The sequence below is a fragment of the Ips typographus genome, linkage group LG5 (assembly GCF_016097725.1).
Source record: "Ips typographus isolate SLU linkage group LG5, UJ_Ityp_2.0, whole genome shotgun sequence".
NCBI classification, from domain to species: domain Eukaryota; kingdom Metazoa; phylum Arthropoda; class Insecta; order Coleoptera; family Curculionidae; genus Ips; species Ips typographus.
This window is the reverse complement of record NC_138426.1, coordinates 8,565,751-8,591,309: the sequence shown is the minus strand read 5'-3', so window position 1 is coordinate 8,591,309 and position 25,559 is coordinate 8,565,751. Positions and strand designations below refer to the sequence as shown.

Sequence of the window (25,559 nt, the reverse complement as noted above, 5' to 3'; positions counted from 1 at the left end):
ACACCCTAAAAATCATACCATCAGAACATCTTTTAGTAAGAGAGTTCAAATAGGTGGAGAAAACAACACTTCTCCAGAACTTCCGCGACCTACAGATCTGTTTACACCAACATCAGACGTTCAGAATCCAGTCAACAGCGTGGACTGGTCCAAATCTTATCCAAATTTACAAGTATAGTACTTATTATAATGTATATTTTTTTAAATTAATGTTTTCAAACTTGTTACAGTCACAGTCTAATTGTGATATAAACAGCACCTTAGGTCGGGCAAGACCCAGGCCCAGGGACGTATCGTATGGGTCTTTTGCCACCATGAGAAGGGAACAACACATTCTAACCGATACCATACCAGGACCTGAAAGTTGCGTCTAAACTTTCCTAATCTATGGCAATCCATTTAAATAAACTTTTCCATTACAAAAACTTCAGAGTGATACGTGTAAAGACGGTTATAGTTGTGGTGTTTTTATATAGAAAAAAAAAACTATTATAAATGTTGGTTGTGATGTGGTTGCAACGAGAACTTAATTGTTTACTTTGATTTTGAAATTTTATAGGTCCTAACAAATGTTTTGTGGTGCCTTTAAATTGTGTTTTAGGAAAGTTTATTTACTAGTCCAACTGATTTAATTAAAGTTGTTTTTAAGTGAAATAAACCCAAAACAATCTGATTACTTGACGTAATAAGGTGTATTATGATAATACAAAAATGTGTGTATAGTCCCCATGCGACTGTTTCTCGATAGAGCCTACGTACAGTTAGCAAATTAATTATTGTAAATCCTGTTGTAAATAATAATATATAAACAATCGTCGAATGTAAAATATTATGTAAATGTAATATACTAATTTATATGATTGTTAAACTTTGTTTTCTTTCATTTTTGACTGAGAAGCAAGACATGAAGAGTTGATTCTCATGGCAATCGTAAAAACAACCTGGAACAGTTTGTGCGATTCTAGACCACGTGGTTTCAGTCGTGCAGTTTGTTTTTCCTATTGTATATTAGTCTGTGATGTGTAAATTGCACTACATGACAACACTGTGACATTAAAAAGAGAATATGGCAACTCCTACTTATTCATAAATCAACTGACAAATGATAACAACATTAATTCATAAAATAAACCGTTAAGTTTTGATTATTATATATAATTGATTATTAATAAATAAAGTCTTACGTACTAGATTTGAAAAAACGTTAGTTTGGCAACATTACAAAAATGTAATTATTCATCATTTATAAGTAACTAATAAAAAATCTGTCAGTTTTTAATAGTCATTGTAAAAATTTGAAAAAAACGCCAGTTCGGCAACATCGCACTAACTTATTGGTATATTATAAATAAATTAAGAAAAATTTATTTTGGCAACGTTGCAGAAATGTGATTATTATCACTTATAATTTATAAGTAACTTTAGGAAAAAAGTCAATTTTGCAACACCGCACAAACCTTCATAAAAAACCAGTATTGCTGCAAATTTACATTTTGATTAAGTACAGTCTGAATTCATCCTTAAAAGGACTTAAATTAAGCTCTCTTAAATGTTATTAGTAGAGAAATCTTAGTGGTTCTGATTGGTTAAACGCTCACGTGACATTGACATTTTCAGACAAGTGGCCAATGACTGTACATGTTTCTCTGATTGATACTCTTTCCGAACAGACCTATAGAAAGCTAGAAAAGTCTGAAAACAGTTGACTGTCAGGTAAAATCAAACCAAGGGAATGCAAAGTATTTTTATGAATCCAAGAAGGTTTTTGTATTGGTAATGAGTTGATACAAAACATTATGTCACGTTGGTCACGTGGCCAGCTGAATACGTCGCCTGGAGGACACACATTTTAGTGACAGACGAAACAGGAAAAAGGTACATTCTTGAACAAAAATACCGAAACCACATTAAACGATCCATGTCATTACAAAATGGGGCAATTTTACATAAAAAAAATATTGTAAAATGCTTCTCTTACCATTTTTCAGGTATTTGCCATTACAACTTAGACTCTCCAATCCAATTATGACCTTTGTTGAGGGGAAGACTTGAACATAAACGTCTGAAATAAGAGAATATTCCTTAAGTTTGCAACACAACCAATTAAACAACAATTCTACAGAGTGTCCCATAAATATAACGTCAAAGTTGCCTTAGAAAACACGTCCAAACAAACATTTATTGCTCGGAAAAACGAAGCTATTAAAAATGTTTTGACACCCTCTAGAGTTCCTTAAAGTTTGTTGTTGTATATTTATTGAACACCCTGTAGAATTAAAAAATACACTTCTATGTATAAGACGATATTGAAGATATTCTTCTTATAGAAGCAATAGAATATTCTATAGGAAAAACACATGGTGTCCAAAGGTAAGAATGGTAGATTTAGACGTTTTTGGAAGGTCATAGAATAGTTCTAAAAATTTGATGGTATACAAAGTAGGAAATTTTTGAAAATTGAAAATCTGAATCAAAATGAACGTTTTCTAACATATTTGCAGATCAACAGGATTGCCGTCTGCCTAAAATAAATACGGCAACATTCCTATTTTAAAACACCCTGTACGTTTTTTTTTTTCAATTTTTGAAACCCCATAAGTTTCTAATACCTGTTTGCTAACACTCACCAATAGAGTTTAATTAAAGTTTCATTATTTACGTGAACGAAATAGAATTAGATCTTACACAGCAAAAGTACCATTTGCTATTATACAGGGTGGTTGAAAATTTTGCTGTCACACAAAATCTGTAAAAACTACATAACATAAAGGAAATGTCAATTTTACTGTCCTAACATTGCATTTAAAATCATTTCTCAATAACTAATTTGTGGTGTTTAGGTACTTTTTATAAGTGTTTGCACTGAAATTCTTTATCTTTTCGGTACTACCTGACCAGTAAAACGATTTTCTAGGGTACGCTACTGAACAAAGAAACAAAAAACCATCAACGCCTGCACCACATCTGACCCTTTTGTATCGATCAGATTTGCAATCAGCTGACCGAGGTTATCGAGCTTCAATCGGCTCGAGTTTACAAATAAAATGAAACCTAAACAAACTTAGCACTAACGATTATTTATAGTTTATTTATCGGTATAAAACCACTCTGTACAGTCCACTGAACGTTAATTTATCAGTGATAGGCAGAAAGAAACCCAACAGTCGTCGAGATGTGGTCTTTGTGGTTGGTTTCTTTTGTTGCGGTCGCAACTTGTGGTAAGTAATTATATTTTGCCTGAGAGTATATTATTCACGCATAGAACAATGCAGTAAAAGCAACAAAATACCCACTGTAATTTTGAAATTATTCACATAACAACATTGCTTAACAGTCAAGGGTCAAACTAACTTGGCATCATCACTTAATTCTATAAAATTAGAACACTGTATATCAACTTAATTATTAATAATCTTTCAGGAGGAACATCAGTCAAAATACCAGAATGGAGCAACACTTATTCAGTAAAAGGATTGCTCACAATTCCCTATGCAGAAATAATGGAACCATTCTCAGCCTGGTAATATATCTGTTACATTTATTTACTGAGCAAGACAAACCACAGATTTATTTTATCTCTTAGTATAAATTTTAGTGAACTCCATTCAAAACCAATATCAAAGCAAACACAAACATTTAATGCCTGTTCAAACGTTTTGCTTTTTTTGCTGATAGGATCTTACCAATGTTTACTTTCAATGTTTAAAATAACTAGGAAAGAGTCAACTAAATGTTTATTTGACGTCAGTGGCTTTAGAAGATTATTTATTTGAAATACAAAAATGCTGGTTTAAAACTAGCTAAAGATATAAAAAGAGGTTTGGGTGAAACTAAAATGTTCACCCATTTCAGAAAAATCAAAATGTTGTGTCTACTTTATCTTAAAAAATGCAAGTTAACTTAAGACATATTATGCTTACAAGCTGTTGATAATTATCAAGTTCCCTTCATTATATTTATACAGGATTGTAACTGTACTTGTCCCTGTAAGTTTCTCAGAATAGCTTTTTAGGAGTCTAAAGACAAACAAAACAAACATCCCTATTTTGTATCTGTATATCAATTTTACTTACTGTCTTAAAAGTTAACTAAAATATTTTAATAAGGTATGATGGTGAAAACAAACAGTCCAGAATTGACTACTACGGTGACATGGTAAAAACCTACCAGCTAGGCAAAGATGGCTACGGTACCAGCATTAAAATCGCCCCCATTACAACTGAAAATGAGGAAAATGTGAAAACTTGCCTCCAAGTAAATGGAACCTCCGATCAAACCATTTCACCCCAAACAGTTCTGCCGGACCTTACCGGATTTGCTTATTTAGGTATGTGCTTTTTATCTGCCGAACAATTCGACATATTTGTCTTTCAGGTGATGAGGTTGTTGAAGGAAAACAAACCCAGAAATGGAATTTAACCACCGTAATAGGCGAAAAGGAAAACAAATACATTTTATGGGTGACATACAAGCAAAACAGTAAAGTTGCTATCCCAGTGAGGTAATAAACTGCAAATCTCCCTTACCAGTTAATCTTTATAAAAAAACTGCAGATTTGAAATGAGAGGTTTTAACGTAATCTTGGGCAGCCACTACGACCACTACTACCTAACATACGACGAATTTGACAATAGCCCTATTGATCAAGGCGTTTTTGAGATTGACTCTGGTTTGTTGCCCCTTTTATTGTGTTTACCAAAATTAACAAATTTTAATTCTGCTAGATTTAACGTGCAGCGGTTTTCCCGGACCTGGAGACCGACATATTGCCACATTCAACCCGATGGCCGAATTTATTAAGCCAGAAAGTACCTCTCATGTTGATTTTGAATTTAACAAGTTTATTCAAAAGCACCGGAAATCGTACGGTTTTCCTCATGAAACCCATCTGAGGAAAGAGGTTTTTAGGCAAAATCTGAGGTATATCCACTCTCACAACAGGAAAAATAATGGTAAGTAACTACAACAGATTATTAATTAAAAAGTTAGTAAACTAATCAATTTGTATTTGACTAAGGTTTCTCTTTAACTGTCAACCACTTGGCTGACCGAACTGAAACAGAACTGAAGGCTTTAAGAGGAAAAACTTACTCAGGAGAGTACAATGGAGGCCTGCCTTTCCCTTACACTAGCCAGCATTACTCAGATGTGCCCAATCAATATGATTGGAGGATTTTAGGAGCAGTTACACCAGTTAAAGGTATAGATTACAAATTCTAGCCCAAATTAAGTTCAGAGATCATTTTGGGAATCTTTCAGATCAATCAGTTTGTGGCTCTTGCTGGTCTTTTGGTACTGTAGGCACTATTGAAGGTGCATACTTTTTGAAAAATGGTGGACATTTAGTGCGCTTGTCCCAGCAGGCTTTGATTGACTGCTCTTGGGGGTAACTTAGTGTCAATTGCCGTAATTAATTAATAACTTATGTGCTTAGGTATGGTAATAATGGATGTGATGGAGGAGAAGACTTTAGAGCCTACCAATGGATGCAAAAACATGGAGGTATCCCAACTGAGGAAGACTATGGTCCATATCTAGGACAGGTAACACAACTATCAATAACTTGCACCAGTATTTGAAAAATAAACTTTAGGATGGATACTGTCATGTTGAGAAGGTGCCCAAAGTAGCAAAAATCAAGGCTTGGTACAATGTAACAGATAATGATGAAAATGCCCTTAGACTGGCAATTTTCAAACATGGGCCTGTAAGTGTGGCCATCGACGCCAGTCACAGAACCTTCAGTTTCTACTCCAATGGAGTGTACTATGATGAAAAATGCGGTAATCGGCTTGACCAGCTAGATCATGCAGTTTTGGCAGTGGGTTATGGTACACTCAGAGGTAAAAACTATTGGTTGATTAAAAACAGTTGGTCTAATTACTGGGGTAATGATGGATATGTGTTAATGTCTTCACAAAACAACAATTGTGGTGTAATGTCCAGTCCCACTTATGTTACTTTAGAGTAGGAATCATGTAACCACCAAAACTGTTTTATTGATGACTAGATTAACAGCAATAATTTCTTTATAATAAAATGACTGAGTTTTAAATACATAAATATTACATACCTATTATTATAGTGTTTTTTTGTTTGAACTAACTGGAACCTTCCATAGAATTGTCACTTCTAGGTGCTTTTGCAGCTTCCATTAACTCATACAATTGCACAACCTGTTCGTCTCGCAAATTATCTAATAACTCAACAGGTAAATTTTTGCCAAAATTGGCTTGGTTTTCAGCACTTTTGGCACCTAGCTGCTTAGCCAATATTATAGCATAATTCTGAAATTTTTCTCACTATTATAGTCAAACAAATCTAATATTTAAACGCACTTACAGACCACTCTTGCATAAAAATACTGGCTTCCTGAGGGGTGCAATTTCTGTGCCGTTTAAATTCTTCCTGAGCATATTTGGTGCCAATCACTTGCAGTTCCTTGGGGAGACTTCGGTGAAGTCTCAAAATGAGTTTGTACAAAATTCGAACGTTATGGGAATGGGACATTTCTAATAATATTTACAGAAATGCTTTTTATGTACTACAGTTTTCTAGAAGAACATTGCAAAAAAAAATAGAAAAAATTTGAACAGAAACAATTTTGAGGTTATAGCGTCCCTCTTCTTCCTTCTTCACTCATTTTAAGGTTATTTATATAATAAAAAGAAGAGTGACAGCTGACAATTCTACAATTTGAGGTTAGAGTATCTGCAGTCAAAAGTCAACAAAAGTAGATAACAAAACATTTTCAATCCAATTTAACAAAATAGCACTATTCCTACTTTTCTAATGCAAAATCAACATGTCTCAATTGAGTCCTACTTCAGCCAACGAAACCACCACGTCGTTGTCAATACATGACTTGGAATGGAACAAGAAAAAACAAGACATGATTATCAACTTGGGACTGAACAGCCACCCAGAAACTGGTATTTTGCCCTGTTTAGCACAGATTTATTGTCATACCTTATGAATTTGCGTTGTAGATCAGACTCCCACCCCGACAAGGTTTATTCGAAACTGTGAACAAGTTGGATTATTCCAGGACTTGCAAAATGTCAATCCCTTTGATGAGGAGTTTAAGAAAGCTATTGACAACCCATCAGCAGTGACTCAGCTAGCAACTGCTGTCCCCTTGGAAGAGACTACATTGCACACGCCTAAAATACTGTCTCAACTAGAGGACACCAACACAAAATACTTGAGGAACAATGTGTCTCCTCCTAATGAGTATTCATTTACCAGTGTAGTTCCAGCTGTAGAGCCTGAAGATAAAGATGAAGCTAATCCACTCATAATAGCCTTAGATGATGACGACGTGAAAGAAACAGAAGCAAAAAATGATTTGATTGCCCCTATGGAAAAGTTGTTACAAGATAAACCTGAAAAAAATAATAGTGCAGTGAAAGATGACTTACTAAGACAGAGAGAAGCTAATAAAGCTGCTCAGTTTCGATGTAGGAAAAAGAAAAAAGAAGAAATGGAAACTTTAAGATTTCAAAACAAACAACTTAAGCTTGAAAATTCTAGATTGCATCATATAAATTCATATTTGGAAGAGACAGTAAAATCACTACAACAGGAGCTTAAAGGTAAGCATAACCATTGTTAATACTTCATCAACCTCTATTTTTAACTACAAAAGGAATACACCTGTTTCAGAAGCACAAAGTTTGGCTAGACTGGAGGATTCCACAATCAACAGCAAAACAGTGTTCAAAGCTCCATTATTATCAAATAACAGCACACTGTCTAAACCACTTCCTCCAGTACCAAAACTAGTAACTCCACTCAATAGTGGAACTATAGGAATTTCATTACCAAATAATACAAATGCAATAGTATTAGTTTGTCCACAGCCTGCCTTAATAACACCACAAGCAGTTTCTACTTTGAGTGTTAAGAACAATCGTAAAACTGTTACAGAAAAATTGAGGAAAAAAATTTGTTCAAAATAGATTTTTCCATATAAAAGTCTACTTGCCTGTAAAGTGATTAAGTGACCTGTACTTTTTATATATGTATTGTTTTATCTTTATTATTCACGTTTAAAGTAATTTTAAATTTTAATTTACACTGTGATAATATTATTACTATTGATTTTAGAGATGTAAGTATATAAAACTGTATTTTTTTTAAGAAATTAAAAAACTTTTAGCACAATAGTGTGAATGATTGGTTTTTTTACTTTTCAAGTACCACTTTTAGCCCAGTCAACAGAAAAGTAAAAAGGAACACAATTGTTATACTTTGTAACTGGAGGGAAGGGGGATTTTTCCACTTTCCAGTTTTTTGTTTATATCTGGAAAAGTCAAGTATTTTGATATCTTTTATAATTTTCGAGATATAACGCTCTTGAATGTCTGTAAGCCTGAAAAATACAGTACGTCTCTGGATTTTAAATTCAATTTACTGATTACACAGCAATTTTCAATGCCGTAACCCTCAGATTTCAAAAATACTGACTAAAACTGCTTCTGAAAAAATTCTCCTGATTGGTTTAAAAACGATTTTTTATTAATAGAAACTCAGCTTAAAGTTACTCCTCAAATTTGACAGTTTTATAAAATTTCAACGTCAAAATGCCACAATCAATTTCAAAATTCTAAAGATGAACAAACTCTACAATAAAATAATCAACATTGTTTTGGCCGTTACGATAAATTACTGCCTGAATTTCGCTACATACGCGATCTTCTGTAACGATCCGTTAAAATTCTGTTTTATTTTCCGTTAGTGGCGTTATGGAGCGTCATCTAAAAAACCAGGAACATGATATCGAGCATCTCGTCGAAATTGTGCCGCATACTTTATATTTTGCCGTACTGAAAGGCGTGAACTTCAGCCAGAGGCTGAAAAATGATGGTAGTTTGTTTTACTTCAGCATTGATGAAGAATTGGTGTACCAGAACTACTACTGCGACTTTGGTCCTTTGAATATATCCTGCCTTTACAAATATTGCACTAAATTGAATAAGTACCTTCAGTATGCTCGAGGAATTAAAGGGATTGTGCATTATACTTGTGCCCACCCAGATAAGAAAGCTAACGCAGCATTTTTAATGGGATGTTACTGTGTTTTGTATTTGGAAATGTTGCCTAAGAATGCCATAAAGTTGTTAATGAAAGCAGGACAGTACAAGTAAGTGTTTTTAAAACAAAACTGAACACTATTAAGTAAATGTTTGTTAGAGCTTTTCTAGACGCTTCCCAATTTGCTTGTCCATTTAATTTGAAGATGCTGGATTGTTTTCAAGCAATCGCCAAAGCTCGGGCGTTTAACTTTTTCAATTTTGACGACTTTAACGCCTCAGAGTATGATTTGTACAACAAACTTGAGTATGGAGATATTAACTGGTTATTACCAAGAAAGTTTCTGGCTTTTATCGGGCCTGCTGATAATCGCACAGCTCACCCTCCTGAATTTTATATCAAATATTTTTTAAAGAATGATGTTAAAACTGTAATTCGGTTGAATAACATTCTGTACGATTCATATACGTAAGTATAGACTGACATAGTTTTAATAAATAAAAACCTTGTGCTGTGGTAGGTTTATGCAAGTGGGGATCCAGCACTACGATTTAATTTTTCCAGATGGTTCAACGCCTCCAAAAAATATTTTACTGAAATTCCTTTACATTGCCGAATCCGCTCCGGCTGCTATAGCAGTCCACTGTAAGGTATTTCACATTTTCAATTTATAAGAGATGTTTCAGGTAATTCACTTGAGTTATTACAGGCTGGTTTAGGTCGGACTGGTTCTCTGATAGGAGCGTATTTAATAAAACATTACAGAATGACAGCTAGGGAAGCCATAGCTTGGCTGCGGATATGCAGACCTGGTTCTGTGATTGGTCAACAGCAAATCTGGTTGGAAAAAATTCAAAGTTGGTTGTGGAGAATCGGTAGCCAATACAGGCATTGTTACACCGAAACAGTGAGGGAATTTAAGTAAAAAATTATCTACATTTAGGCTTCAACACTACGGCGAAGGCGATAAAATCCCTAAACACAAATACGGAATATACAGCAAACTATGGCCGGCAGAACGAGAAAAACTGATACGCGATACTAGAAAAAACATTCAAACCACTTTCACCCGATCACAAATTAGTAATTTCATGCAGGTTACTAGCGTAAATTTAGGTTTGGTAGTTGGTTAACGATATTTTCACTTTAGACTCAACAAAAAAGCGACAAACTGATAGGAGTCAGCTCAAAACTGATCCCATCTTCAGCAGATAATTTCAAAAACATTTCAAAGTTTTTGTCGTCAGTGCACGGGATTTACCAAGGAAACAAACCTAGTAACGTTATGGTGAAGAAGCACTCTCAATCGGAGAAAAGTATAAACTGTTGTATGGAGCATGTTCACAAAAAAGTGACCAAGAAACCTTCCAAAAAAACTGTAGACAGAGAAACTCAAATGAAAGTGCCTAAACATGCCTGCAACCGTTGCAGTTCTACTCAAGGTGACAAACTGAACGAAATCAAAGCTATGCGTACTCAAAGACGTAATAAAATTATATCCAGTAGTAAAGTTAAACCCTTTTAGGAGGTTTTGACAGAATATAAGTTCCACATCATTAAATATAAGAGTGTTTAATTACCGTACATCTTCAGCAGGTTACAAAAAAAAAATTAATCCTAAAGTGGTTGAAGTAAGAGACATTCAAACCTGGTTTTCAGCATCCAGCTTCTCTGCCTGATACTTATAGTGCAGGTCGTTGCAATCGTTATTGTCGATATGCACCCATCCAGTTTGTTTCATGTGGTAAACCCTGACAATTCCACCTAAAATCAAGCCCAACCTTTAAACTACCAGACTCAGTAGAAATTGTATTAAATTAAACTATGTATAGTCTTGTTCAGTGGCTATTGCGTCGTACTCTGTGGTTGCGTGAAAATTACAAATCAAACAATTCTTAGATGGTGTAGAACACTTGAAAAGGGTTCTGGAAATTTTTAGAAGGTTTGTAGAAGCTTCTGACACATTCTAGAACCTTGTTAGTAGCATTTAGAGGCCACTGGCACTTTAACAATGAATCTAGAAGCTTTTGACAATATAATACAATTTTTGGAAGGTTTAAGACACTTGTAGAAGCCTCTGGCACTTTTTAGAAGGTTGTCAGTAGCCTTTAGAGGTCTTTGACATATTCAAAATGGTCTTAGAGGCCTCTGACAATTCAAAACAACTCTGGGAAAGTTTAAGACAGTTATAGAGGGCTTTGGAACTTATCAGAAAGTTCTCGGTAGCATTTGCCACAGACAAAACAGTCCTAGAAGTCTGTGACAATTTACAACAACTCTGAGAAGGTTTAAGAGGGGTGCTTCTGGCACTTTTTAGAAGGTTCGCATTTAGAGGTCTCTGACACTTTCAAGATGACCCTAGAGGTTTTCTTGGAACATTTAAGTTTAAGTTTGCAGAAGCCATAGTATATGACCAACCAATCAAAGTTTTAAACCCATCAGAGACTGCCCTCTTGTTGCACTAAAAGAACAATTGTTCTGGCAATATATTGACAAAACTTACCAGAATAGGCATCTCTGTGAGTGGCATGATAAATCGAACGCCTCCCCAAATCATAAGCTTCTTCATCAGTCAAATCCCACTTATAACCAGAATCCAACACACCAAAAGCATAAATTGACCCAGATCCCACGCTAAAAACTTTCCCGGGAGTTCTCGTTCCTTCCGAATCAATATAGTACAGCTGAGGACCGCGTTTGTCCCATCCGGCCAACATCATTCCCATACTAAGCCCCATACCCTTGTAGTTGTACACCATATTGGACATTAGTTTGGAAGCGGCGGCGACAGAAATGCGCTCACGATTTCTCAACTCGTACATTCGGCATTGTTTGGCTAGTACTCGATCCCAGTACACGCAATCGGCCGCACCTCCCGCCAAAGTGCCCAGAAGGAAATCGTTGATTTCGACTATTTTTTTCATGGTTTGAGAGCCAATGAATTGACCACCAGTAGCCCGGGAATCAACGGCCAAAACCACTCCACCTTGGTACATAAATCCTAAGGTAGTAGTGCCATGGTCAAATTGAATTTTTATGTCGCGGCCAGAGTCGTCTTTATTTAGTTGGGCTAAATTTTCAGTTGGCTGAAATTAAGTTATAATAATGCAGAATAAAGAATTGAGAAGTGTTAGATTGTCATTATATTAACTTTATAGACTACAAGCATATTTTGAGATGTATTAAGAGAAACATAATATTATGATTGGTTTTAGCAATGCTCAAGTTAAAATTAAACTGAGTAAGAGAATTAGTTGTAAAACTGTCTCTCTTTGTTGGAGATATGTCCTGTAAGTTGATTGAGAGGATTTACCTATTCATTTATTTAGTTTTTTTTTTAATTCATTTTCCCAACAAACCTTTTTGATCCAGAGACCAAATCACACAAAAATCTTTGTACTTGTAATTTTATCTTGAAATCCCGAAAGGGCAATACCATAAATGGTATGAAGGCAATCCCCAACATAAAAAATCCTTAACAGAGAGCTGAGACTGCATTGGTTTACATTCTGCATGGAGGGAGCAGAGCAAATGTGGCCTCACAATGACATAAATTTGGTATATACCATAATTTACCCAACTGTCAAATTTAGTCACTGTGACCTGACATTTGCTCTGCAAACAAATGCAGCCAGTGTCTACTTGGAATTCTCCTTCCAGAATGATTTTATTAAATAAATTATCATACCAGAACTGCATTCCTTGAATGAATAATCGAACTAACCTAAACCAAATATCACTTTGGCTATTTATAAAGAAAATGAATAAAAAATCTAATTTTTCTAATTTTGGCATATAAAGTGACACTTTTCAAAACTGATTAGAGTGACAAAACGTTTTACTTTATGTAACTAGTTACATAAAGTATCACTTTATGTAACTAGTTATGAAAAGTTCATTTCATCACTCCCTGTTTTTATGCATTTCCGTAGAAACATATGGGCGACATCCATCATAACATGTCGTTGTCACTGTTTATACAAGGTGCTATGAAAGTGAATATTTGTGTTAAATCACTTTAAAAGGTGGTTTTTACCCCTTTTTGGTCAAAATTAGAAAAAATTATGTATGCAACACGTTTCGAAAATGTCTTATTGTGTAACTCATTCAAATTGTAGGACCTCGCTGCGCTCGCCCTACAAAAATTCATTCGTTACACAAAATCGATCTTTTCGTAACTGGTTACATAAATAGCTATTATAGTGGTTTATAGTAAACATTTTGACAAATAAGAGTCAAGGTCAGTCTGACAGTTACCAAGATGGGGGAGTGTCATCAAACTCTTCTACACAACTGTTAATACCCCCAAATTTCAAGTAAATGTTGATTTCAGTCCCATTATGAAGTAAAATAGCTGTACCTAGGACTCACATTAATCAGTTTGTTTGTCAAACAAAAAACTTCAGAAACATACAGAAAACAGAATAAAAGAAACACAAGCTGTTTTTTACTGATTAAATAAGAAAATGAATACTTACATTTTCAAAAGGGGGTACCCCAAGCTGAATGTTACTAGAAAAGTTGCGACAAAATAAGGAAATATCATCATCAGAGCGGGACTCATTTTTGAAGGGCCCGTACTCCTCCATACCGCATAATTCTGCTAAACTCATTTTTTACTGAGTGAATTCACAAATTAGAAACTTAAACCAAAATTATTGTTGATGAATGATGAGTTTACAAAACTTCAATTCGGCAATTAGTGAATTAGTTAGGTTATGTTTTCACTGTTTTCAGTAGTCGTTTCTTCTTTATTCGGATCGTTAAAACTGTCAGCGGAGACAACTATCACTCTTGCTTTGTCATATAAAATGAAATAGTTGCCCTTACATTTCATAAGTGCAAGCGAGATAGACAGCTAATCAAGGTTATAGATGATGGGTTGGATCAATAAAGCACCGACGTTGCCTCGTTGCCAGATCATTGTAATAAATCAATGACAGTGTCAGTTGGCTTTGGCAACGCTGTTTAAACTTTTCCCACAGCAGGCTGCACCAAAATGTATAAACACCCGCCTGATTTTTCGCGATTTTTCCAAATTTATTCCATTTTCGAGTTCCAAAAAGCATTGCATCGTTAGTTTTCATCATTCCCCTCTGGTGGAATCTACAGTTATTAGCCGAAGTGGTGCTCTAGAGCCTCAACTCGTTTTACTCTTGTGTGTAGCAGTGCAACCTTTTCCCCATTCTCCAATAACCAGTTTATTTGGGAACAAATATCCTTTTTCTTGGTGGTTTTATATTAATTTAACTATTACCGAGTTGAAGCTGTTCAGAATGGTAAGTTTTAAACTATTTACACCAATTATTCCCTATGTTGTAGGTGTAGGACTGTTTTGTCCATTGACTGACTTTTATCACCTTTACTTTGTATTTGTTTCTGTAATTAAGTTCATATTCTTGGTCACCTACAAGTTAAATAGCTAAAACAATCATCCTGTTAACCTTATAACCTAAGTTATGGATGTTTTGGTATGCTGGTTTTACATTCGAGAGTCCTGGTACTGTACAACAAAAGTTGTTTACTAGACAAAGAAATTTGAAACACAATACAATAAGAAATGATTGTGTGGCCACTAGAAGTATGTTATATAATATGTGTTTGTAAGGAGTTGTTGACCACTAGCATTGCCACTAAATGAGTCAATATGCCAAAGATTGTAGACCAGATAACCCCAGTATTAGTTACCAAATTTATAATTCTGTAATAAGAACAAGTAATATGATTTGCACAAAAACATTAAAATGCCAGAACTGATAAATCAGTCAAATTTAGTATCAAGTATACCAAAATATACCTTGAAAGCATATTTTGGTGTCTGTTCATGTAATGGCATTTACAGAGTTGATTATCTCAAAATTGCTACTTATTCATTGCAAAATGTTCTCCCATCAAATGCAAGGTATAAGTAAAAACAGTTAATTATTATTTCTTTTCTTTCCTATCACACCCAAACAATGCTATGTCTATGGGTCTATTCCAACTTAAACAAAGCAGTTCATATAATATCTAAAGGTGATTTATTTGGTAGTGGAATGACTTGACTAGTTTAAAGCCAGTATAGATCAGGCTGGATTGCATCTAAACTTTCAAATATTGTAATAATATATTGTATTTATAGTTTTTCTGTTTTATTACATATTATAATTATGATGAATATTTTAACCACAAAACAGTCAGACAGAAATTAAAAATGTGTCTGTTGTTTTTTTCCTTTCTGTTGTTTGGTATTTAAAATGTTCAAAGTAATCTAAAGAAATACATTATTATTTTTAGCACAGAAAGAGTAAACACTGATTAGTTTTGGTTAATTGTTTCGAAAATGAGTCTAGATTTCAATCTCCAATAGATTATTGTATTGTACCATATTGTAGGTTATTACTGAAATTAATACAATAACACAAAATTGTATTAGGCATGTTAATTTGGAAACATGTAGAGCTTTTTTATTTTATCCACCATTCGGTAACCCACCCCATCTAATGGCTTCAATTTTTGCATCTGCTTTGAGAAAACACAGAGTTAGGGAATGACTATCTCAGTTTTTGGCCCTAACATTAAAAAAAATAATTGGCTACTAAGTTAAAAAGGACTAAGAAATAAGGGACAAAATTAGAAAAACTGAGATTGTCATATCTTAGTGAAGGTACATGATTACTTAACCAAAAATCCATCTTGCAAATGCAATATTAACTTTGTGATACATTCTGTAAATATTCCAGTAAATTTGTAAATTAGAACCATACACACCAGAACAAAAATCTCACTATTTTTTAAATCACAACCAAAACATAATTCTTTTATCTCATATGATAAAATATAAACACAACAGTGATTTTAATTGTTGAATAGGTTATTTGATTAATGCTGCCAAATTAATAATAATAACACACTCTCTTATGTTTTGTTTCTGATATAATATACTACCTATACTATATTTCTATTATATTATACTACCTCCTTAAATCAGAAATAAACAAAATGTTCACCTGCAAGTATGCTTACTAACCATTTGTCAAACTGAATTTGACAGGTTGTTAAAAACTATACTTTAATTAAGGGCAACTTTACTAAAATGAGCAGATGTATTACAATTTTGCATTAGTTGCCCTCCATTATTCTCAACTATTTTAAAAGTAGTCAATTTTGATTTCAAAATAACCTAAACACAATTTGAATTTTCAGCAGGTGGATGACCCACCATACCTGTCAGTAGGTACTGCTGTCAGTGCCAAATACAAAGGTGCATTCTGTGAAGCCAAAGTCAGTAAAGTGGATCGTGTGGTCAAATGTAAAGTCACATTCAAAAGCGGCTTAGGTACTACCACAGTTTCCGACAATGAAATTAAGGGTTCGCTCCGTGTGGGCCACCAAGTACTCGTAAAGCATTTAGAACACAAGGAACCTGTTGAAGCGACCATCACGAAAATCCAGGACTGCAGCCAGTATACTGTGGTTTTTGACGATGGGGACATTACGACCCTACGGAGGACGGCGTTGTGCTTGAAGAGCGGTCGGCATTTTAACGAAAGTGAGACTTTAGATCAGCTTCCCTTGACTCATCCAGAACACTTTAGCATTCCAGTGATGGGTAGTCGGAGAGGTAGGCGAAATCGACTTTTAAAAGATGAAAGTAGCGACGAAGATGTAGAGGAGGAAGATGAGCCTGACTTGGAGGGTTACACTCAAGACATTGGGCGTGTAGTCAGTGTGGAGACTGGGGAAAGTAAACGCGGTAAAGAGAAGTGGTTCCCCGGATTGATTGTAATCCCTTCTGCGCAACCAACTGTGAAAATTAACATTAAAGATGAATTTCTAATACGATCTTTTAGAGATGATCGATATTACACTGTACCGAAAAAAGAAGTTTCTGAATTCCATAGAGATTCAACAGAAAAAATTGATAGTTCCGGATTGCTCGAAGCTATACAAAAAGCAAATAAATACTTAAGTAGCAACGACTTACCGTTGCACTGGGAGAAAAGTTCTCTTTTCAACGTTGCTGGTGATAGTGACAGCGATGACAATGTTAGTGATGAAAGTGGGGAAGAGCAGAGTGAAGAAAAAGACCTTTTTGTAGCTCAACTGTACAAATTTATGGACGATGCAGGCACCCCATTGAATAAAACCCCCACCATAGCAGGAAGAGACATTGATTTGCACAGGCTATTCCGCATTGTGGACAAAATGGGCGGATACAATCGAGTTACTAACCAAAACAAATGGAAGTCTGTAGCTGGTAAAATAAAAATACCCATCAGCCAAAACGCTTCCAATCAAATCAAATCTGTATACAAAAAATGTTTGCTGAGTTATGAAGGCTTTTTTCGAACTCTAGGAGTGACAATGTCTAATCCTATCAAGCCAAACAAGAAGGACAAGGGCAGAAGCTTAATAAGAGACAAAGACAGAACTCCAATGAGCAGTCCACGTCCAGAACGCGACGATGATATCCAAGAGAAACCAATTGAACGCAAATCTACTCCAGTACCAGAAAAACCAGATTTGAAAACCAAGAAAAAGCTTGAAACTTCTAAAGAGGTTAAGGAAGTCAAAAAACCTGAGACATCTTTAGACACTCCAGGAACTTCTTCACTAAACAGACCTAAACGTTATGACACTCCCAAGCCTGTAGCAAAAGACGTGAAAAAGCAGTCAATCAAACCAACTCCGGGAGAGAAAGTGAAAGTTTTAGTGGAGAAATTTGAAGATGTCACAAAAAAGGATAAAGACGAAAAGGTCCAGTTCACACGGTCAAAGTCTCTAACATCTGTCAAACCTGCTAAAGACATGGTGACAACCAGACAAAGCAAAGAGGCTCCCACAGCGCTGGCAAAGACTCAAGTTTTAAAACCTGCCAAAAAGCCCAACCCACTCAAAGAGGATGAAGACAAGAAGTCCAAAGCAAAGAAAAAACTGGAAAGCAGCGATAATGAACCACCAAACACTGCAAACATTGGCGACAAACTCATCGTGTATTACGGCCCTACGAACGAATCGAAAGTGACGTACGAAGCCAAAGTCGTGGACATTGACAGGGAATCACCCCACACTGGAACAATTTACTTGGTACACTACACAGGCTGGAACACCCGCTACGACGAATGGATTCCAGCCAATCGGATTGCGGAGAACCTGACCTCGGGATCAAAGAGCAGAAAGGCAGGAAAAATTCCTGCGCCTGTCAATGTCAAACAAAGCACCAGCTCGGGCGCTTCTACTTCTGGAATGAAGACAGCGGCAAAGAGATGTCGATTATCGTCTGTTTCAAGCAAGGACGACAAACCTCCCAGATCTACTACTCCGTCAAGTGTTACTTCATCGGGGAGTGTTTCTAAAAGTCCTGCAACTCCAGTGGTAAGTTTTTGCATACACAAATTTTTCATTTTTTCAACACTTTGTAGATATATTTAAGTTCTCCAATCCGGTTAGAGTGTTTTCATAAGTCTACTTTCATCCCATTTTATGTCTTATTCTATATATATTTAGGTTCTTCAAAGCATGCAGATTTTTATGTCCGGTTTGAAAGTGACATTAAAGATCTGGAGAATGTCTTTTCTCTGCTCTAAAATTTATTTTAATTTGTTATTGTCGAAACAGTGATTAGAGATGGCCTAATACCTAAATTTAATAATACTAAATGAAATTTTAATATTGGGGTGTTGTCAAGTAAGTTGTGCAATTTCAACCTACAATCCCTGATACAGCTGCGTGACATATTTTTCCCTTGATTTTAGGTCACTATCAATCATGTCTAGTGATTTTACCCACATTTCTTGGATAACTTGTGAGTCTCAGGAATTGGAAGGATCTCATAATATTCACTTTTGGCATACAGCTAATTAATATACTTTTTTCCCCCTAAAATAAGGTGAGATCCAGCCGACTAGCTGCTAAACAAGAAGCTAAACGTCGCCGTGTGTCCACTCATACTGACGTATCCGACATCGACAGTTCAGAAAGTGAACCAGAACTCTCTAGAACGCGCAGTGGCAGCATCAAATCCGAAGAGCTGGAGGTGAAAGTGTACCCAAAACGGGTTTCACGCGGACCGCCTACTTCGAAAACGCCTACCCCAAAACGTATCAGAAAAGAAGACGAGGACGACTCTAACAAAGACGATGATTCGTCCGAGAAGAGTGGCAGACGTGTTAGAAAGAAAAAATCTTCTCCGGATGAGAGCGAGGATGATGAAAGCGAAAGCGGTAACAGTGAAGCGCGAGGCCGTGACTTCGATTTGAATCAGATTCGTTCTGAGCTGAAAGGTTTTGCTAAAGCGCTTAAAACACCACCAGTGGAGGTGTCCAAAGAATCATTTTCATCGGAGGACTCTTCCGAAAAGCCTCCAGAGTTAAAAAAAGAAGACCTGAGAAAAGAGATGACTGTGGATGTGAAGAAGTTGGAAGAAGAGGAAATGAAGCCATTGCCACCAAAATTGGAGGTGTCCTCCAGTTCAGACGATATTTACGAGTTTAAAGAACCGGAACCTTTCGAATTCGAAACCAGATCTAAACTTGTGGAGGATAAAGTAGGCAAGAAACGGCTTCCTAGGTTGTTTGGCTCGTTGTCACCGAGCAAGAACGAGAGTAAACTGGACCTACCTGAGCCAAGGACATACTCCAGAGTACCAAAGCGGGTGCAAGTCTCAGAGGACGAAGAAGAGGAGGAGAATGAGGCGGACTTGATGGAAGACGAAGAAACTGCTGAAATTGATGTAAAGAATGAAGATCCGTTTGATAAGTTGATTGAATCTCCTAGTTTTAATTTAATGAAGGGTTCCGGCACTTCCCCGATGGACGATGATGCGGAGAGCCTGAAGAACATCGAAACGAAACCGGTAAGTTGGTTTGGTTGCTTTTAGTCCACAAATAATTTATTTTTTTTACAGAGTTCATTTCACGACACCTTATTTAAGGAACCTGAGACTTCGGACGAATATAGTAGGGACATGGAACTGTCAGATTGCGAATTTCCCACCCAGATCTTCACTAGGGAGGATACAGTCTTCTCTGCGTCGTTTTCCAAGTCGCCAAACGATCGAACTACTCCTGATTTCTCTAGTAGCAAAACTGATGAAGGTAATTTTTGTTCCATAGTAAACGGCAGTAATTTGGTTTTTTGTTACTTATGAAAATTGTTACATTTTACGGGAAAACTTGTTGTCTTTGATGAAATCTACCACATTTTTTTCTGTTGGTTTTCTAGATAAAATCTGTCATTTTAGACTTTAAGCATGTAAAACTAGGCTTTGCATAAATAGTGCACTTCAATATGATGTCACTGCCGATTGCTTTGATACATTTGTTTGGTGATTTGTTTCATATTGTTTTGATTGTATATACCTATATGAAGTGTACCTCTAAGGTTTAGGTGAATATTCTTGTGATGCAGGCAAAACTACCACCAATAGTGACGATGAAGACATTCAAGCTCAAATTCAGCGTGTAATAGCTCAAAGTTCATCGACTGACGACGACAGTGGCGACGCATTAATCAATCTTCCGTCAACTTCTAAAAAGGTGGAACCGGAGCAAATTTCCGCACCAAAAAGTGTCATTCTTTCTCCTCCTGCTACCACTCCACATCAGAAGATTATTACAGTGCTAGGTCAACCCCTGGCTACACCAGTACAAAAGGAATCAGAAAACAACGAAACCTCCAGTTTACCACTAACAGTAGACATTCCTGTTCCTCTTAAAGAAGACAAAGTGACAAACGAACAACCACCATCACCTAAAAAGCCCATTGATCCAGCATTGCAAGAAACTGACAGTTCACTTCTAGAATTAATAGTATCAAAACCGCCTTTAATTCTGAACCCAAAATTGGACGACACTGGAAAAGAACTGACTGTGAAAACTGGAACGCGAATTGCCGATTCCATTTTACAGAAATTCAATTCCATTAAAAACAACATTGACTTGGCCAAATCCACCAGTACTGTTAACAAAGTGGAACCGGTTGAAGTGGTGAGTGAACCGGGTCCATCAAAAGAAGTGTCCGCAGTGAAGGAGGACCTTAAGGAAACCACAAAGAAGCCGGAAGAAGAAAAACAACAAACTGAGATAGTTGAAGAGAAACCCGAAACCATAGAACCGCGCAGACGAAGAAGAGTGGTCAGTAAAGCTATTATTGAAGAGTCGGACACTGACAGTAGCGACTCAGAGCATTTGGTGATTGGTTCCGAGGAAGACGAAGAAGACTCCAGAACAAACTCGTCTGACAACAAACCATTAATTGAATGCAAAAACACCGATAGCAACCTGTCCTGTTTACAAGTTAGTTTACTTCATAAAATTGTAACATTTCGTACATTAATCGCGCAATTATTTCAGAAAACTGTTACCACAACGGACGATTCCCAATCGCAGCCGGCGGTAGACGAGAAGCGAACGTTCAGTTTTGAGGACATTCTCCCGAAAGATCAGCCTAGTGAAGAACCTCCCGTTGAAGAGAAAATTGTGGAGGTGAAGGAGAGTGAAACAGTGAAGACTGAAGATCAAGCCAAGGAAGAGGTGAAGGAAGAGCAAGACCCTAATTTGCATTCGTTACTGCTCTGCGAGGAAGAAATACCGAGAAGTCCAGCTCCGGTGGCGGAGTTACCGTGTGGTAGTGATGCACCAAGTGTTTCGTCGGTAAGTTTTGTCTTCTTTAGGTTTGTAGTATTCCTTGTGTTTGTGTTAATGGATACATGGATCATTAAAAATCAAGTTGACGACAAATATGACTTTGAGTCGTACAGCATTAGTTAGTTATAGAGGACTGAGTAAATCATACAGTGTCCCTCAGTCCTTTTTCTTCTATTTCTTCCAAAACTTAATGAGGGGTTGTATAATAGTTATTTACATTACTAGTGGGGTATGAGCATTTTTATAGTCACGAGTGGGAGTGTTGCCACGACGAGGTCGTAGACCGAGTTGTGGTGATCACACGAGTACGTTAATTTGCCATACCCCACGGGTGATGTACAACATTTTATCTACGACCATCAGAAGCAGCGTAAAGTAAGAAGAAAATTCATATTTTGTGCAATGTGAACTATTTAGGAACGTCTCGTATATGCTTGCTACGGGTAGTTATTTGTTACCCTTAAATTTTGTCATCTACGCTGTACTGTTTTGGTGTTGTTGCTATGGTGGCCATTTGTTTCCACATATTACTTAAGCGACAATTTAACAGTGTCAGTCACAAATTTTTAAAAGTGCATTTCGTTATGAACATGTCTGAAGAACTTCCGTCAGATATTGAAGAAGCTGTCGCAAACGTGGTATCTGGCTTGTTGCCTGCCAAGTCAAAGGCGATATGAAAAAATGTATCAAAGTTATGTTTAAATTCAATAAACAATTACAGCAGAAACTTTCATTTAAAGTTGTTTTATCGCACTAGTGCGATAAAATCGATTATTATCGCACTAGTGCGGTAAAATCGCTCATTACGTAACTCAAAATGAGCTATGTAATGAATGATTACCATGCTAGGAGTAGATAAACATATTTAAGGGCACCTTAGGGTAGTACAACACTTTATAGTTTAAAACTACAATTATTTGTTTATAGGGACTTAAGTCAAATTGCAAAACATTTTTTGTGACAGGTACACGAAATGCCATTTGCCAGCGCTCCAGGAACCAGTAACAGTAGCAAAATACTGTTGGAACCGGTCAAAAAGCAACCACCACCGCCCCTACTGATGCACGTAGTGGAAAAGGAAAATCGAGTGGACGCTCAGGTGGTGATCGAAAACACACCCCCCACCACCCCGGAGAGCACCATTAGCAATCTGTCTCCTAGAGGGTACTCAAAGGTTTATGGGTTCCAAATGGTTGTTTTAACTGAAACTTTTCACAGAGACAACGGGACGATTTCAACCCCAAACGCTTCACCTAATTCGAACGAGGACAATTCGTACTTTCCCAACCATCGAGCTTCCTCGTCCGGTATGGGCATGAAAATCTCACCGTACAGCGAAGAGGACACCCAACCAGGCGATTTACGGAAACCGTTAGATACTTTCGGCCCGCCGATGGTGTACAGGAAACGTCGACGGTCGTTGCGCAACTCTGAGGACGGCCCGGCGCCGATAAAACGGGGACGCAAACCGCGCAGGCGAGACAGCGATAGTGACGCTAGCGAAAGCTCGGCGGGCGGGGGAACTACACCAGGAGGTTCGGCCGGTGGCTACGAGAGGTCAGCGCGATCTCCACGACCGTCTAAATACAACTTTTTTGTAGAATTCGGTAAGTTTGTTTAATGAGGGTTAGTTTAGTGAGAGCAAGTTTTATTGGTTGTAGATCCGAGTTTGGATAGCAGTCAAAGAATTGCTGTGTTGCAACAAAAGTTGAGCGAATTGCGTAAAGCTTACGCTGACGTTAAGGCTGAGTTGGCAACGGTGGAAAGGCGGAGAAAGAAGTTGAGACGACGGGAACGAGAAGGTAATAAACCGTATACCTTTCAGCTTGCTGCTTTTTTTTGACCAATCACACTGCTACTGTACATGTGGACTTACCATTACTTTGTAAATAATTATCTTCAATTTTAGCTTTAAAAACATCCAAACAAGAATTGGTGTGCTCGTGACAGAAGCAGAAATTTCCGGCCCACGAACTGATTGTAAAAATCGCACTGGGATCTTCGTTTTAGGAGGGTAATTTGGAAAACTGTGAAGTTTTCACAATCCAGTTTCTGTAACTGAATTGTGAAAACTAGGGTGAAACCGTCCCGTGAAGAGAGAAAACGTTTAACGTGTATATAGTCGAGCGAAATCTAAATAGTGTACAGTTTAGGTAGGTAGGTACTTTAGACATGTTTAATTATTCTTAAGGGTAGTACAGGCATTTACCCTAATTTGCTAAATGGTTTGCAGTCTAACTGTGTGAAATTTCCTGGACGCCTTTTTACTTAGGCATTAATGTACAGATTGTGGAACGCATTGTTATTACAACTGTTTAATTTTTTTTTGTAATATTTTTAATGTATTGTAGGTTGGCTGGTTGCTTTTTCAGACCTTGATTTGGAAGATATGGCAAAAATCATAGTAAAATACGATTTTACTGTGATTTTTGCCTTAAGTGATTGGTAGAGTAGAAGGTACAGGCCATCCGATATTGAGGCAATATTTTTATATAATTGATTTTTCTTTTTCAAATAAATTATATAAATGATTGAAGTTTAGTTGAGTATTATTTCCAGTATTTATAATTCAGTTGAATCAAAACCTCCAATCAAGTCCTATTTGTAAAAATTAGATCTTCTAGCAGGAGATAAATTTAAGTTTCATGTCAATTGGTGAATGTGTCGAGTATTAGGAGCAACTGAAATTGACCTCATCGCGTTTCTGTTCTCGTGATAAAAATTGCGGGCAAAAATGCGCGATGAAAACAGACTGAAAGAGCCCGTTTTACGTCAAACAGTACTAAAAGGGCGGAAAACAGGTGGACGCCAGACTTGTCTTAAAAATCCGTTTTAAAAAGTACCCTAATTATTACAGGGGCAATGACAAAAGTAAAACTAATCAACAATTTGGTATTGGTGTATGTAGTTCATGGAATTGATTTTAATAACGCAAAACTATTTAATAACAGTTGTAGAGCGCTTTTTTAGCTACAACTCTGTATACTTTCTTAAATCCAATCATTTAAAAAAACTGCTTGGGAGTATTTATGTTACGGCAGAGCAACACTCAAAATGACCAGTAGAAGTACTACGGAACTTAATAGAGATTTAAACAAGACAGAATTATAGTAATGCAGAGTGAGTGTTATTTTCTATTTCCCTATATAATTTGTCAGTTTTTACGCGAAAAACTACAATGTAAAGGCACGTGTTTGTTTTCAAATGGTCCAAACTAAACTGCTCGCCACGTCAACCGGGACAGTGATGTTTTTCGGTCATTTTTAAAACTACGCCATTCTGAAACGAATCAACAGATTTTAATGCGGTTCGGACCGTCATTGAGCTTGGTTTATTGGCTCTTTACTGATGTAAAAAACTTTTGCTTTAATGCGCTCTAACTGTTTTATACAGGGTGTGAAACAAGTGCGTGCAAAAAAATTTTTCAAATAGTCCCCAACTGACCAAACATTTTGTTTTAACATAAAGAAGTGTTATTTAGGTCAATATCTCGGGACGATTCCCAATTGACGTCCCATGTCTCAAGAAATATTGATTTATCCAAAAAAGACACACAGACAGGGCTCAAGCTCGAATTAAGTTATGGCAGCAGCTTTTTATGTGTCATTTTAGTTGGGTGTAGATCCAATATTATCTTTTTACATAATTTTTGAAGCAACCCCATGACCAATAAGACCATGCAGCGTGGCTAAAGACAATCAAAGTGGGACAAGAACGTGCGCAAAAAAAGAAAAGTATTAAATTGCAGGAACTTTACTAATAAATCATTTTACCTAACTTTTTTCTTTCATAGGAACTTGTTGTCTAGGGTATTCCTCGGGACGTTTTTGGGCGTTTCTTAATTAACGTCATGTGTCCGAAGAAATATCGATTTTTCCGGAAAATAGATAAAAC

The 25,559-nt window shown here is 36.5% G+C and overlaps 7 protein-coding genes across 16 annotated transcripts in view; 5 read left to right on the top strand and 2 right to left on the bottom strand.

Annotated features, from left to right (window-relative positions):
- The window catches only part of LOC145729096 (protein turtle homolog A-like), a 132,664-nt gene extending 131,796 nt beyond the window's left edge, over nucleotides 1–868 (top strand). For all 3 annotated transcript variants that reach the window (XM_081979712.1, XM_081979714.1, XM_081979713.1), the window contains exons 13-14: nucleotides 54–172; nucleotides 231–868. In XM_081979712.1, the coding sequence (XP_081835838.1) occupies nucleotides 54–172; nucleotides 231–374 (263 nt within the window). In that variant the 3' untranslated portion in view covers nucleotides 375–868. The remainder of the gene's footprint in view (nucleotides 1–53; nucleotides 173–230) is intronic.
- The window catches only part of Sdhaf3 (Succinate dehydrogenase assembly factor 3), a 173,504-nt gene that overhangs the window by 85,557 nt on the left and 62,388 nt on the right, over nucleotides 1–25,559 (bottom strand). For 4 of the 7 annotated variants that reach the window (XR_014178272.1, XR_014178271.1, XR_014178270.1 and 1 more), the window contains exons 1-3: nucleotides 6,343–6,634; nucleotides 6,074–6,287; nucleotides 1,979–2,062 (exon numbers count right to left, since the gene is read on the bottom strand). Coding sequence is in view for 2 of the 7 variants with exons in the window: in XM_081979737.1 (XP_081835863.1) it covers nucleotides 6,102–6,287; nucleotides 6,343–6,510 (354 nt within the window). In the remaining 5 variants the exon portion in view is untranslated. Of the gene's footprint in view, nucleotides 1–1,733; nucleotides 1,883–1,903; nucleotides 2,063–6,073; nucleotides 6,288–6,342; nucleotides 6,635–25,559 lie in introns of those variants that run through there. The other 3 variants (XR_014178269.1, XM_081979737.1, XM_081979736.1) reach the window with 3 other exon arrangements.
- CtsK1 (C1 family peptidase 26-29-p) lies at nucleotides 3,025–6,079 on the top strand. The gene is made up of 10 exons (XM_081979725.1): nucleotides 3,025–3,218; nucleotides 3,421–3,520; nucleotides 4,107–4,327; nucleotides 4,375–4,501; nucleotides 4,554–4,669; nucleotides 4,725–4,952; nucleotides 5,018–5,200; nucleotides 5,260–5,386; nucleotides 5,435–5,543; nucleotides 5,594–6,079. The coding sequence occupies exons 1-10, from the start codon at nucleotides 3,173–3,175 to the stop codon at nucleotides 5,969–5,971; spliced, it is 1,635 nt and encodes a 544-aa protein (XP_081835851.1). The 5' UTR covers nucleotides 3,025–3,172; the 3' UTR covers nucleotides 5,972–6,079.
- Atf-2 (Activating transcription factor-2) lies at nucleotides 6,694–8,175 on the top strand. Its single transcript, XM_081979730.1, has 3 exons — nucleotides 6,694–6,932; nucleotides 6,990–7,595; nucleotides 7,666–8,175. Exons 1-3 carry the CDS (start codon nucleotides 6,806–6,808, stop codon nucleotides 7,959–7,961), a joined length of 1,029 nt encoding a protein of 342 aa, XP_081835856.1. The 5' UTR covers nucleotides 6,694–6,805; the 3' UTR covers nucleotides 7,962–8,175.
- LOC145729102 (dual specificity protein phosphatase CDC14C-like) lies at nucleotides 8,597–10,602 on the top strand. The gene is made up of 6 exons (XM_081979726.1): nucleotides 8,597–9,145; nucleotides 9,196–9,504; nucleotides 9,557–9,686; nucleotides 9,746–9,924; nucleotides 9,980–10,133; nucleotides 10,187–10,602. Exons 1-6 carry the CDS (start codon nucleotides 8,748–8,750, stop codon nucleotides 10,559–10,561), a joined length of 1,545 nt encoding a protein of 514 aa, XP_081835852.1. The 5' UTR covers nucleotides 8,597–8,747; the 3' UTR covers nucleotides 10,562–10,602.
- Nucleotides 10,593–13,744, bottom strand: LOC145729105 (proteasome subunit beta type-5-like). Its single transcript, XM_081979731.1, has 3 exons — nucleotides 13,515–13,744; nucleotides 11,540–12,122; nucleotides 10,593–10,800 (listed from the first exon to the last, which is right to left on the bottom strand). The coding sequence occupies exons 1-3, from the start codon at nucleotides 13,647–13,649 to the stop codon at nucleotides 10,679–10,681; spliced, it is 840 nt and encodes a 279-aa protein (XP_081835857.1). The 5' UTR covers nucleotides 13,650–13,744; the 3' UTR covers nucleotides 10,593–10,678.
- On the top strand, nucleotides 13,988–24,201 carry htk (AT-rich interaction domain hat-trick). Of its 2 annotated transcripts, XM_081979708.1 has the most exons (11): nucleotides 13,988–14,315; nucleotides 16,222–18,393; nucleotides 18,908–19,750; nucleotides 19,811–19,873; nucleotides 19,925–20,114; nucleotides 20,401–21,314; nucleotides 21,372–21,671; nucleotides 22,630–22,829; nucleotides 22,884–23,272; nucleotides 23,327–23,467; nucleotides 23,575–24,201. In XM_081979708.1, exons 1-11 carry the CDS (start codon nucleotides 14,313–14,315, stop codon nucleotides 23,610–23,612), a joined length of 5,253 nt encoding a protein of 1,750 aa, XP_081835834.1. In that variant the 5' UTR covers nucleotides 13,988–14,312; the 3' UTR covers nucleotides 23,613–24,201. The 2 variants fall into 2 exon arrangements, with proteins under 2 accessions (XP_081835834.1, XP_081835833.1); XM_081979707.1 differs by having other exon boundaries at nucleotides 18,908–19,873.